The 14,835-nt window shown below is 42.1% G+C and overlaps 1 protein-coding gene across 1 annotated transcript; it reads left to right on the forward strand.

Moving 5' to 3' along the window:
• Nucleotides 1–191: 191 nt before the first annotated feature.
• On the forward strand, nt 192–14,523 carry LOC106609456 (mitogen-activated protein kinase 11). Its single transcript, XM_014208313.3, has 12 exons — nt 192–438; nt 8,577–8,706; nt 8,816–8,874; nt 9,065–9,176; nt 9,703–9,732; nt 10,167–10,214; nt 10,334–10,448; nt 10,667–10,738; nt 11,222–11,301; nt 11,557–11,635; nt 11,832–12,005; nt 12,219–14,523. The coding sequence occupies exons 1-12, from the start codon at nt 326–328 to the stop codon at nt 12,290–12,292; spliced, it is 1,086 nt and encodes a 361-aa protein (XP_014063788.1). The 5' UTR covers nt 192–325; the 3' UTR covers nt 12,293–14,523.
• Nucleotides 14,524–14,835: the final 312 nt, after the last annotated feature.

Here is a 14,835-nt window from a genome sequence, read left to right on the forward strand (position 1 = left end):
ATGGGTAAGAATATTATTTGCAGTAGCCTATCCTAATAGATCAATAAGAGGAATCGCTCCCCTATCTCATCCCCCCTTTCCGCTCAGCAACCCCATGTCTGAGACATCGTGCTCAGAATCTATTACCAGCTCTCTCTCTCTACTTACTACCCCCTTCTCAGAAATATCGAAAGAGATAGAGAGAGAGAGCAAGAGAGAGAGAGAGAGAGAGAGAGAGAGAGCGAGAGAGAGAGACGGCCAAGCAGCTCCCCTCTGTGCATCAGTTACCGCGGATTGTGCAGACAGAGCTATCAGTCCAGTTCTAAAAAATTTATTCACGGTAAAAATGTCGGCCAGACCAGGCTACTATCGGCAGGAGCTGAACAAGACTGTATGGGAGGTTCCCGAGCGGTACCAGAACCTGACTCCCGTGGGCTCTGGGGCCTACGGTTCGGTATGGTGAGTAGGCTATATGAAAGAGGGAGGGGCGAGGCTGTCCATACACACAATACAATGCAGATGGAAAACATAATTTAGCCTTATGATTTGTATTATGAATATGCATTATTGGATAATATTGGAAAAACAACAGGCCTATTTATAGCCTATTCTCATTATTATTGTGCAATTGCCAGCATATTATCATTATTATTACTGAGGATGTTTTTATTGTTATTAGGCAGTTATTAGGCCGATTTAAATTCAAATAGTCTAATATAATTCATGTTCATGTAGCCTAGTTATTTTAGTTGTTATGCACGAGAAAATCCTCAATGTTATTTTCATGTTTGTTAAATGTGGATTTACTAGACTACTCTATTGGTATCAATATGATGCTGTCATTTAGGCTACGTTTCCAATTGTATTGGTTTATCTGTCGTTGACACCATTCCCAAATAGTGGGCGTCATCAGTCCAACGGCAGACTGTCTACAGTTGTTGCCTCTCGGTGCGGAGACTTTAACCACCTTAGCTGATTCAGTCTGCCCCATACGATTCCTGTACCGAAAGGAAACAACAAGGAGTTATCGGAGCATCGCACCTGCAACCACGCGCTACGGAAGATCCTCTCAATCGTGACAGTTCTCAATAGGATACATTTAATTTCTATAAGGCTTTTTGAGCTACTGATAACAGGGACAGCACTTCGGCGGGATCTGCACTGAACAACCGAAGGATGCATGACACATCTGTATAGCCATGGGCATGTGTAGGGGCCACCTCAGTGTTGCTGACTGCAAATATGTTGAATTTTTTTGTTTTTTTTCAGACATTTATGCTGTTATGGACTTTTATCTTTGATATGTGTATGTTCACTTCAGATAGTGAAGAGGGACCTACGGAAAAGATCTCAACATCTCATCTCAACATCTCATCTCAACATCTCATCTCAACATCTCAACGGAAGAGATCTCAACACACACACACACACACACACACACACACACACACACACACACACACACACACACACACACACACACACACACACACACACACACACACACACACACACACACACACACACACACACATCTGTCTAGTCCATTGAGGTGCTTCTTATAGGCTACATTTCCACATGAATGAGTTCCTCTTTTCTCACAAGTGGGTTGGGCAATATTTCCTTGTTTTAATTTTGGATCTTTGTCTGTTGCGGGAGAATAGACACTGTTGCCATGGCGAGGTGTCATGGTGATGTGTGCACCTCGGCTTGAGTGTCATACACGCAATCCATATTGATCCATGCATGGGAAGGGAAATGAAGTGCTTGCCGGTTTCAAAATCAACTTTACTGTAACAACACTGGTAGATAGATTAGATTTACATTGTGGGCACAGCTCTCTTTGTTGTTTATATGCTGGTAAAACAGCCAACAATGGCCTGTCAATCCAAGGCTTTTGCATCTCCTAGGACAGAGGGATGTGAGGATGTGATCTTCTGAGGATCAGCCCAGGGAGACAAACAACAGACATCTGTGATGCAGCAGACATGGAAGAGAAGGAAGGCACAGAAACTACATGTTAGCAATATCTAAGCCTTTATTGGTCAATTAGATTTAATGGAAGCTTAGCCTAGCTGATTGATGGGAAGAACTGCAGTGTTTTACTACTCCACTGAGGAATCATGGTGAAATCGGCACAGTTATGTCTGTTTGATTTGATGAAGACCTTGGAAGCTGAGTAGATAGACATGATAGCATTGCTCTAGCAACAATGCAAACAGCAACAATTCAAAGACTATCCCTGTGTCTGCTTCTTTTGACTAATACAATTCTCAACAGTTAAAAACAAAACTCATTATTTATGTGGATTCACAAACACATCTAATACACCATCAACCAAGATGCAGAGCAATGCAGTCACATGATCTGTTAAACCTACAAAATGGCACCACTACTCATAGTACCAGTCTAGCAAGCAAGGACACTCACATTCTTGCACACAATCTCCCTCTCTCTCTCTCTGAGACCTGCATTGTTCAGGCTGAGCTCCAGCCATTGTCACCGTCTTCTCCATGGCAGAGCTGATTGATTAGCAGAGGGGTGGGGGTTTGTGAATTGGGGAGGTATTTTATAGGGGGTTGGGACTGGGAGAGCCTTGGGGGTCCAGGGACATTATTTCTGAGGAACTAGAGGATTGAAGAATTGGAGTCATTATATTAATCCTTGCTGCTCCTCAATCTCTATGCACAGCCTCCAAAGGATTGTTTGCCTGAGGTCAAGGATCTGATCAGAAAGGCTCATATAATGAATATCAGATCAAATCTAAATCAAATATTTGTCACATGCGCCTAATACAGATGTAGACTTTACTGAGAAATGCTTACTTACGAGCCCTTTCTCAACAATGCAGAATTAAAAAGTAATAAAAAATATATACAAGGAGCACCGGTACCGAGTCAATGTGCAGCGGTACGAGGTAGTTGAGGTAATCCAGTATGCACAGTACATGTAGGTAGGGGTAAAGGTGAATAGGCAATCAGGATATATGATAAACAGAGTAGCAGCAGCATATGTGAAGAGTGTGAAAGTGTGTCTATCCGTGAGTGTGTGTGTGTGTTTGTGTGTGGCGTCAATATGCATCGGTGTGTGTTTTGTGTGTGTGAGCGTACGCAGTGCGTGTGTGTGTTGGAGTGTCAGTGTAGTATGTGTGAGTGTGTGAGTGTGTGGTAGAGTCCAGTGAGTGTGCATAGAGCCAGTGCAACAGAGTCAGTGCAAATAAAAAGGTGATCAATGCAAATAGCAGTGGTGGGAAAAGTACCCAATTGTCATACTTTGAGTTAAAGTAAAGAACCTGTTAGGGACAGACGTTCCGCTAGCGGAACGCCTCACCAATATCCAATGGTATAGCGTGGCGCGAAATACAAATACCTCAAAAATGCTAAAACTTCAATTTCTCAAACATATGACTATTTTACACCATTTTAAAGACAAGACTCTCCTTTATCTAACCACATTATCCGATTTCAAAAAGGCTTTACACCGAAAGCAAAACATTAGATTATGTCAGGAGAGTACCCTGCCAAAAATAATCACACAGCCATTTTCAAAGCAAGCATATATGTCACAAAAACCAAAACCACAGCTAAATGCAGCACTAACCTTTGATGATCTTCATCAGATGACACTCCTAGGACATTATGTTATACAATACATGCATGTTTTGTTCAATCAAGTTCATATTTATATCAAAAACCAGCTTTTTACATTAGCATGTGATGTTCAGAACTAGCATACACACCGCAAACTTCTGGTGAATTTACTAAATTACTCACGATAAACGTTCACAAAAAACACAACAATTATTTTAAGAATTATAGATACAGAACTCCTTTATGCAATCGCGGTGTCAGATTTTAAAATAGCTTTTCGGTGAAAGCACTTTTTGCAATATTCTGAGTACATAGCCCGGCCATCATGGCTAGCTAATTTGACACCCACCAAGTTTGGTGAGGGCCAAACTCAGATTTACTATAAGAAAAATTGGATTACCTTTGCTGTTCTTCATCAGAATGCACTCCCAGGACTTCTACTTCAACCACAAATGTTGTTTTGGTTCGAAATAATCCATAGTTATATCCAAATAGCTCCGTTTTGTTTGTGCGTTCATGTCAGTATCCGAAGGGTGACGCGCGGGTGCATTTCGTGACAAAAAATGTCAAAATATTCCATTACCGTACTTCGAAGCATGTCAAACGCTGTTTAAAATCAATTTTTATGCGATTTTTCTCGTAAAATAGCGATAATATTCCAACCGGGCGACGTTATATTCATTCATAGACTGAAAGAAAAACATGGAGTCGTCTCGTGCACGCGCACTCCATTGTCATTGTTCCCTGCCTGACCACTCACAAAAACTCCTGCTTTTTTTCGCCCAGCGACGTCATTCCGCTTTCTGGCACCTTCTGAGAGCCAATGGAAGCCTTAGAAAATTTCACATTACAGCACAGATGCTGTATTTTTGATAGAGATGCCCTAGAAGGAGAACAAATTGTCAGACAGGCCACTTCCTGTATGGAATCTTCTCAGGTTTTGGCCTGCCATATGAGTTCTGTTATACTCACAGACACCATTCAAACAGTTTTAGAAACTTTAGAGTGTTTTCTATCCACATCTACTAATTATATGCATATTCTAGTTTCTGGGCAGGAGTAGTAACCAGATTAAATCGGGTACGTTTTTATCCGGCCGTGAAAATACTGCCCCCTATCCCAAACAGGTTAATAGAAAATGACTCAAGTAAAAGTAAAAGTCACCCAGTAAAATACTACTTGAGTAAAAGTCTAAAAGTATTTGGTTTTAAATATGCTTAAGTATCAAAAGTAAATGTAGTTACAAAATAATACTTAAGTATTAAAAGTAAAAAGTATAAATCATTTAAAATTCATTATATTAAGCAAACCAGACGACACTTTTCTTTTTTTAAATTTACGGATAGCCAGGGTCACACTCCAACAGACATAATTTAAAAATAAAAGCATTTGTATTTAGTGAGTCCACCAGATCAGAAGCAGTAGGGATGACCAGGGATGTTCTCTTGATACGTGTGTGAATTGGACAATTTTCTATTGTAACGGTCGTCGTACGGAGTGGACCAAAATGCAGCGGGTATATTTATCATCTTCTTTTTTTATTGAAAGACAAAAAAACACTTAAACAAAACAAATGACGAAAACAGTCCCGTAAGGTGCACAGACTATACAGGAAACAACCACCCACAAAACACAAGTGAAACAAACCCCAACTAAATATGGCCTCCAATTAAAGCCAACGACAACCAGCTGCCTCTAATTGAAGGTCCTACCAAAACCCCAACATAGAAATAGAAAAACTAGATAAACACACAGAAATATAAAATGTAGAACATAAACCAAAAAACCCGAACCATACAAAACAAACACCCCCTGCCACACCCTGACCAAACTACAATAAGAAATAACCCCTTTTACTGGTCAGGACGTGACATCTATCCTGCTAAGCATTCAAAATGTAACGAGTACTTTTGGTGTCAGGGAAAATGTATGGAGTAAAAAGTACATCATTTTCTTTAGGAATGTAGTGAAGTAAAAGTTGTCAAACATATAAATATTAAAGTAAAGTACAGATACCCCAAAAAACTACTAAGCGTACTCTAAAGTATTTTACACCACTGGCAAATAGTCAGTGTAGCCATTTGATTAACTGTTCAACAATCTTATGGCTTGGGGGTAGAAGCTGTTCAGGATCCTTTGGTGCTCCGGTACCGCTTGCCCTGCGGTAGCAGAGAGAACAGTCTTTAACTTGGGTGGCTGGAGTCTTTGGCAACTTTTAGGGCCTTCCTCCTACACCGCCTAGCTTGGCCCCAGTGATGTACTGGGCCATACACACTACCCTCTGTAGCGCCTTATGGTCGGATACCAAGCAGCTGCCATACCAAGCGGAGATGCAGCCAGCCAAGCTGCTGTCAATGGCGTAGCCATCAGACAGAGGTATTATCGTACCTGCACTAAAGCAGACTCATATCACACATTCACTGCATACCATGCAGAACATCACATAGACACACGTATTAGTTTTCCATCATTATACCAGCAGACATCAAAAATCATATATAAGTGAAAATGCACATTTAAAATGCATTGGAATGTCTGAGATTTTCACAAATGTGGTTGCTACTTAAAATAGACTTTATTCCAATAACCGGAAAGCTTTTCATAGACTGCAAAACATCAGTCACACGTAATGACAAAAGTTGTCATTCTTGAGACATCGTACTGCCACTTCCCTTCGCTTTCCCAAGTCGTATCATTTCTAATTTCCCGCTCAGCATGCAGACTGCAAAGCCCTAATTCAATCTCAATGCTTACTTCTCCTTCCATCTGTCTCCTGAAAGGAAGTTGGAACGTCTTGGCCAGTAATATAACTCTAAATCATTCTGACTGATGGGTTTAGAACTTGTCCATGATACAGAACATATTCTTCACAATGGAACTGGGAAACTCTCTGTTGGTGTAACGTTATGTAACAGTAATTTAGCGTTGTGCAAATGTTTGCGCTTGCATCATGAATGTTTCATTTAGTCAAAAGAACTAATTTCGATGTGCCTATTTCAACTGTTGCAGCAACACTATGCAAATCATGGCTACTGTGAGTGTGTGGTTGTCGTAGGATGAAGGAGCGGACCAAAGCGCAGCGTGTGTATCGTTCCACATTTTCTTTATTAAACTGTGAAACTATGCAATAAATAAACTGAATGAACAAAACAACAAACCGTGACGAAGAGTTACAACATACACTTACTCAAAAACAATCTCCCACAAACCCAGGTGGGAAAAACAACTACTTAAGTATGATCTCCAATTAGAGACAACGATGACCAGCTGCCTCTAATTGGAGATCATCCCAAAAAAAGCCCAACATAGAAATACAAAACTAGAACATAACCACATAGAAAATCTAAACTAGAAAAAAAAACTGTCACGCCCTGACCTACCCTACCACAGAAAATAACAGCTTTCTATGGTCAGGACGTGACAGTGGTATTTGTCAGCACATTGTGTAACCTTGGAGATGGCATATCCATATGAATTTGTTTGTAGGGGCTCGGCTGCTTAAAGTGCTATTATCATGTCACTTCGGTGCCATTTAGCCGACGCTGTTGTGCAGAGTTTGTTTACAACGTGAGAGGACAAGCGATGGCCACCAAAGCTCTTGGATGAAAGCACACATGAAATATAATATCAAGTACATGGAACTGTCTAACAGTATTAACAAGCTGCTGTGGGGAGCAAGATGCTGGAGAATAAAAGCAAGCATCCTTCATTTTGAATTTTAGGTGCAAACAAGATGCTCTGGCAGATGCTTTCATGTATGCCCCACTATTTCCTTTGAATGATTGTATATGCATAAGACTAAAGTCAATATAGATAGCTAGATTACGAGAGAGAGAGAGAGAGAGAGAGTGAGATAGAGAGAGAGTGAGATAGAGAGAAAGCAAAATTACTTTGCATCAGATATTGCGTTGCCTTTGACGCCACCCTTCCCCCTCACCCACTCTTTCTGTTTTTGAAACTTGAGGTGCATTAATGTAACAGCTGATAAAACATTCTGAGATGGAAGACAGAGGCAGTTGCAGAAATCGATGCATAGACTGCTTATGGAGTTGTTGGCAGTGAGGTGGACAGTCATGTATGGAAGATGAGATGGCAGAGGACTTGTGTGTGTGTGTGTGTGTGTGTGTGTGTGTGTGTGTGTGTGGTGTGTGTGTGGTGTGTGTGTGTGTGTGTGTGTGTGTGTGTGTGTGAGACGGAAATGTCTGGCTTGTGTCATGGAAAGATGATGGTATGCTAGCTGCCTGTTTGGCAAACATTTAACACGGGCATCTGGGGTAGCAGCAGGTACTTCTGTGGCTGTGAATGAAATGAATGCACTTGGCCTTGTCTGAAGGCGATGTGGTCTGGTTATGGTGTGTACATGGCCTTGTGTTGTACACATGGCAGGCCCCAGGTAAGGACATAGTAATGGTGTAGCGCTCCTCACAGGCTGGTTAAAGGGGTTAGCGGTCAGGTTGATAATGACAGTGATTTACATGAATGTTGTTTTAGCTTCTTGTGGCGTTGTGGCTCTGTGCTGCCTCTCCTTCCTCTTTTCTTCACACTTCCTCTTTATCATCTCCTTTACTGCTTCTTCTTTCCTTCCGTCTAGTTTCTTTCGATTTCTCAAACACTTTTATTTCCTGTCTGGTACTTCCTGTCCCCTCCCTCATCTCTTGCTCTCCCTCAATCTCTCTCTGACCTCCTCTTCTCTTTCTACACTCCTTTGTCTCTTCATTCCTCTATAATGTTATTGCCTAGTCTCTTTTTCATTTCCCCTAACACTCCTTCTCTCTGTGCAACATTGGAATTGAGTAAGATGTTGCTCCAAATGCTGCCGAAGTAGAAATAACACTGTCAACAACGGAGACGGCAGCGCAACACCAATACACTACCCAGACATACATTTGCACTAATAATGAATCTAATAATTTAATGAGCAACATGTTTAGAAGCAATGCATTTCATTTTGTAATCTGCTGTTGCTCATCTTTCTGTCTCCCTCTCTCTCTTCTTTGCTCCCCACAGCTCAGCGTATGACGTGCGGCTACGGCAGAAGGTGGCGGTGAAGAAGCTGTCCCGGCCTTTCCAGTCCCTTATCCACAGTAGGCGCTCGTACCGCGAGCTCCGGCTACTCAAGCACATGAAACATGAGAACGTGAGTAAGGAGTGGTTGAAGACCTCCCATTTTGGCTAGTTGACCTAAATTGCCTTGATAATGCACAATAGAGTTGTAACTATTTGGCATCAACCTTCTCCCTGAACAGGTGATAGGACTACTGGATGTATTCTCCCCTGCTGCATCGCTAGAGGACTTCCATGAAGTGTGAGTGGCTACTGAACGAGCACTAGGATGTCCAACATAACCCATACAGTAATTATACTGTCATGATTATTCTGATGATGACATATTGCATTTAAATAGAGCTTTTCACCAGGATTCAAGGCGTGTACTGTATAACTGAATTGGAACATCACCACGCACGGTTCTAAAAGTCCCCTCCTCCTCTTTCCAGCTACCTGGTAACCAACTTGATGGGGGCAGACCTGAACAACATAGTCAAATTCCAGCGTCTCTCTGATGAGCATGTGCAGTTTCTTATTTACCAGTTGCTCAGGGGCCTCAAGGTAGTTAACCCCCCAACGTATCATGTTTAGACATATTTTTTTTACATACTATCCCATACACTCACAGTACAAAGCAACCTTCCCTGATTATAATTGTTTTTACTCACAAAGACAACTGTTACGTATTTCAAGATGCCACAATTAAACCTCAAACACCATCATGATCATTTTTATACTATAAATCTACTGGCTATAATTTACTAGAATATCCCTTAACATCCTCTGAAATGGTATATACTGTACCTTCACATTTGATTACAAACTCAGATATACTGCTAAGTTTGAAAGCTACATTATGCCTGCCTCACTAGGCAACACAGTTAACAGGGACTGACCAGCCAGCCTAGTAGCTAGCAAACCTAGTTACCAAGGAATGAACAAAAAAATGTAGACCCTTTTAGACAGGGGCCAATGTTAGAATACACTGTTGACCTCTCTCTCTCTCTCGCACTCCTTTCTTTCCTCTCTCCTCCCACTCCTCCCCCCATCCTGCTGCCATGTCCCTTTTCCGTCTCCCCCTGAACAGTACATCCATTCAGCAGGACTGATCCACAGAGTGAGTGGTGGCTTTCCTCTTTTCTTCTCTTCTTGCCCACTCTTTTCATTTTTCCTCATCCCCTCTTTTCATAAAGGCAGTCTTCTGGAGAGCAATTGCCTCTCCTGAGTGCTTTGTTGTCTTTAAAGGCAGTTCTGTATTTAGAATGTACCGGTATGTGTGTAAGTAGATAATATCATATTGTGTGAGTGTGTCAGAGAGAGATTGTGTGCTGAGAGCTTCTTGTTGCATGTGCCTGTAGGCCTTACACCCAGCTTGTAAAACCCAGTATATATATATATATATATATATATATATATATATATATATATATATATATATATATGTATGTATGTCTGTCTGTCTGTCTGTCTGGCTTTCTCCCTTTCTTTTCCCCTGTCCTTCAGACAGTCTTTGTGTTGACCGGTCTGTCTTTTCATGTGTCTTACTCACAGGACCTGAAACCAAGTAATGTGGCAGTGAACGAGGACTGCGAGCTGAGGGTAAGACCAGTGACCCAGCCGCCCAACTCCTCAACGCCTCAGACTATCACAACACAACCTTCCCCCACTCGGAAATGGCTATCACCATGACAACCTGTGTCTCTCTCTCTCTCCCCCAGATCCTTGACTTTGGATTGGCCAGACAGACGGATGATGAGATGACGGGGTACGTGGCGACTCGCTGGTATCGAGCGCCAGAGATCATGCTTAACTGGATGCACTACAATCAGACAGGTACAGATCCACACTCACACAACCCAAGAAGGATCATAAACCCAAAATCCTCATTTCACACCACATCTTGCCAAACACCTAATATTTCAACCAAACACATACTCTATCATCATACAGTTCTATCCAGAAAGAAAAAGTATCTAGCTATATCTGTGCTGTTATGGCTAATCATAAAATCCTGTTGTTATGACGACTGAATGTTAACGCCTCTGTTACAGTGGATATCTGGTCAGTGGGATGCATCATGGGAGAGCTGCTGAAGGGGAAGGTCCTGTTTCCCGGCAACGACTGTATCCTTCACTAACACGGACATGGCTTGAAACGGAGTGCACTACACTCCCCAACCACTCTCCTGCGCTGTTACCACCAATACTGCTGTATGGACACATATCAGCTCCTCCCAGATTTGCATCACAATCCCATCTAGAGATATAGCCTTTCTGTCTGAAGGGGAGGTGTATTGAGAGTGACTGAAAGGAAAGGAAGTTCACAATGGACTGAATTGTATTGGCTGTCACTGTACAGAGTCAAAGACTGAAACAAATAGGAATGTGATTTCGTGCTTTGTATGTATGTATTGGGTCCTCAAATGTTGGAGTATGTAGGAGTATGTAGGAGTCTGCTGTCTGCATAAAACTAACACTAGAACACTGTTCTAGCAAAGTCAAGTATGCCTAACCTCAGTCAGTTGTTCTACCTAAAGAGTTGGTCCTGCCAACCAAATGACTTTTTCACAACCATGATGACCCTTAATTAACCCTTCCTGATCTAAGATATCGACCAGCTGAAGAGGATTATGGAGGTGGTGGGCACCCCGGCCCCTGACCTTCTACAGAAGATCTCCTCTGAACATGTGAGAAGATGGAGAAATAGAGGGAGAGATGGGAAAGTTGAATGGATCATTAGCTATATCAATGCAAATTGCTTTAATGACACTGAAGATCCCCTGACATGCATTGATAGGTGTAATTGATTGACTAATTTGATGATCGATTATTCAATATTTTGCTTGTAGCATGATTGATTTCTCAATTGATGGATCAATTGGCCCTGCAATGTACTGTACACATTGTCACGTGTGTTGTTGTACATTGCTTCCTATTCATAGGCTCAGAAATATATCCAGTCTCTACCCTTCATGCCCCAGCAGGACTTGGAGAAGATATTCAGAGGAGCCAACCCAATGGGTGAGACTGAGTCATACCCGATAACTGAATTTGCTGGAGGCTAATTTTAACCCAAGGCTATAGTCATCCAAGGCTATGGATTACATAATGCAGCTTTGTTAGTATTTTTCACTTTGTGCCTGCATCTTAATCTCGGTCTCCATCATTCTCTCTGCATCTCCATTCTTCTCTCTCTCCCTCTCCCTCTCTCCCTCAGCTGTGGATCTACTGAAGCGCATGCTGGTTCTAGACTGTGACGGGCGTATCTCGGCCAGTGAGGCTCTCTCCCACCCTTATTTCTCCCAGTACCACGACCCGGACGACGAACCAGAGGCCCTGCCCTACGACCAGACGCTGGAGAGCAAGGACCGCACGCTAGAGGAGTGGAAAGGTGAGAGAGTGAGAGAGAGAGATGGATGGTGACTGGAGTGGAGGAGGTTAAGAGGGATTGTCTTTTTTAAAGATTCAACCGTTATTTTCTGCTATGTTCTTGACCAGAACTAAACGTTCTCTCTTCCTCCTCACCTTTTGTTCATCCCTCTTTCTTCACCTCATCTTCTTTCTCTTTCTCTCTCTCTCTCTCTCTCTCCATCCCCCTATACAGAGCTGGTGTTTGAGGAGATGAATGGAATCAAAGCGCCTGTCAGCGAGACGAGCAGTCTACAGGTGGAACAGTGAAAGACAAACCCTGCCTCCTTCTGCTCCGTCAGCTGAGGAAGGACCGCCGCCTTGTCTCCGTCTGTCTGCCGGCGTTGGGGAGGCGGGAGGATCCGAGAGAAAGAGAGACTTCGGGCCAATCAGAGACAACCCTGTGTCCCCTAGAGGCATGACACCCCTCCCCTTGCTCACTGTGACTGGCTATTTGACTGCCTGTCATGAGTTTTGTAAAAGGGGAGCAGGGAGAGGGGAGGTCTGGTTGAACTGATAGGGATGAGAATACGCACATTACGACGATTACAGGGAGCATGTTTTGATAGGTATATGTTTACAGTCTGTCGAAGAGAGGTAGGAGAGAGAGACAGAGAGAGAGAAAGTAGCACTAGGATTTTCAAACCTACCTAAGGGTCCAACTGATAAATAGGCATTGGCTACAGGTCACTGGAAATCTTTGTCATAAAGACATTTTATAAGTAGTCATAATGGATGTCAGTTTAAGTCTGCTTATAACACCTGTAATGTCATGGTAATGACAGTTTAATGACAGAGGGTTCTAGTGAATTGTTGTCAAGAATTGTCCACGCATTTCGCTGTCGTAAGTGTTCAGTTGGGTTGAGATCTGGTGACTGAGACGGCCATGGCATATGGTTTACATCGTTTTCATGCACATCAAACCATTCAGTGACCATTCGTCCCCTGTCGATGGGGGCTTTGTCATCCTATGGGGGCATAGTCATGGTGGCCAAAATAATGGCCAGCCCAGAATTTTTATACATGACCCTAAACATGTTGGGATGTTAATTAATTAACTCAGAAACCACACCTGTGTGGAAGCACCTGCTTTCAATAAGATTTGTATCGCTTATTAACTCAAGAGTTTCCATTATTTTGGCAGTTACCTGTATGTAGGCTATGCATTTGTTGCTGGTATCACCCATTTCAGATTCCACTAGGCTCTAGTCCAACAGGTTTTACTAGTCCCTGGCTCTGTTGAGAAACCCAAACCTATAGCTGAAGTTTACATCTGAACATTCAGCAGATACCATTACCCACAGTTACTCCCACAGATACCATTATCCACAGTGATTCCCACAGAGATACCATTACCCACAGTGACTCCCAGATGCATTATGCAGTTTAAATTGGATTTACAATAGGTCTGAATGTTGTAGTTTCAGAGGTCTAATATTCAGCATGTTTTAAAGGGGCGTACTGAGGTGAACGAATTACAGGGGAATAAAATAATTACATTTTTTTATAAAAAAACATGTCCTGGAATTGCAACATATATTACCCCAAGAACTACAACAACAATCATATACACAATGCCTCAATTACAGTAGAGATAATCCAAAATACTCTTTCTCGGTTGATGTTTGACTATTTACGGTCCTGTATGTGTCATGTACAAATGTTGATATTGGAAACTTGGTGGATTTAAATAGAACTGCAAAAAAGATGAATGTATACAAAACTGTATGTTTAAAAAAACAAGTGTCTTTTCATTCTATGGTGGCATGAATTTTAACTGTAAAATTTATGCCATATGCATTTCCAATCAATAACCAAATGTCAACTCTGTGTCATAATGCCATGACAACTCATGACAGTTGACGTCAACCAGCTCAACTCTATTACAACAGTTATTACACCATTATGCAAGCATGAACAAGTAAACATTTGGTTACACATATTCAGGATAAATCAAATCGATCTATTCCCTGTCTTGTTAACGTCATGAATGCATGCATCAATCCAGCCTTGTTTACTCCCAAAATGATTAAGTCTGTTGTTGTATGGATAAATTCCTTTATGTTTTCCAAGTATCACGCATCAGCCTATCAGCCGGTATGCAGCACTATGTCAGTGGTGAGAATCTGTCATGGGCATAGCATGTTGTGGCATTATGAAAGACCACTTTACTCCCGAGTTATGGCCTACTCATTCCTCCTCCACATCTATACTCCCAGCCCACACACACAGTAGCTTTCCAGTGCTTTATGGGTTCCAAGTCTGAGTATATATGGCCTTTGTGTGTGTGGTGTGTGTGTTTGTGTGTGTGTCAATTTGCCTTCAAGGTCCATTCTTGCATGTTTCCAACAAACATGCCTGCAGGCATCGAACTATGCCATAATCTCTCAGCCACAGAACAGAGACAGTATTATGAGAGACCACCCTTCTGATCATCATGACGAAGCATGTATCCTCTTCTTCCTCTTGTCATCAATAAAAGCTCAATTCCTCACCAGTTATCTTACTGTGTGTGTCATAGACTTATATAATAATTGTGTGTGTGTGTGTGCGTGTGTGGCCTACATGTACATTTTTACTTCTGAGCCTGCATAAAAACAGCATCAACACTATCATCAAAGCTTAAAGGAAGTGCAACCATGGAGGCCAGGAAAATACTAAAATAACTTTCATCCCTATTTTTAGGCTAGGCTAGCTCTCTTTGCTATCTCATGGCAACAGACAGCATTTTGGCAACATTATTGTAAGACAATAAGGAGCCAGGGCGGCAGGTAGCCTAGCTGTTAAGAGTGTTGCTGGTTCGAATCCCTGAG

This window comes from Salmo salar, chromosome 07 (assembly GCF_965601325.2).
Source record: "Salmo salar chromosome 07, fSalSal1, whole genome shotgun sequence".
In the NCBI taxonomy this organism is placed as follows: domain Eukaryota; kingdom Metazoa; phylum Chordata; class Actinopteri; order Salmoniformes; family Salmonidae; genus Salmo; species Salmo salar.

Excerpts from the sequence above, each read along its gene's own strand:
- LOC106609456 (XM_014208313.3), top strand. The coding sequence starts at position 326 with ATGTCGGCCAGACCAGGCTACTATCGGCAGGAGCTGAACAAGACTGTA. Across the intron at positions 10,739-11,221 it reads CCTGTTTCCCGGCAACGACT|ATATCGACCAGCTGAAGAGG; the intron begins GTATCCTTCACT and ends TCCTGATCTAAG. Across the intron at positions 12,006-12,218 it reads CACGCTAGAGGAGTGGAAAG|AGCTGGTGTTTGAGGAGATG; the intron begins GTGAGAGAGTGA and ends CCCCCTATACAG.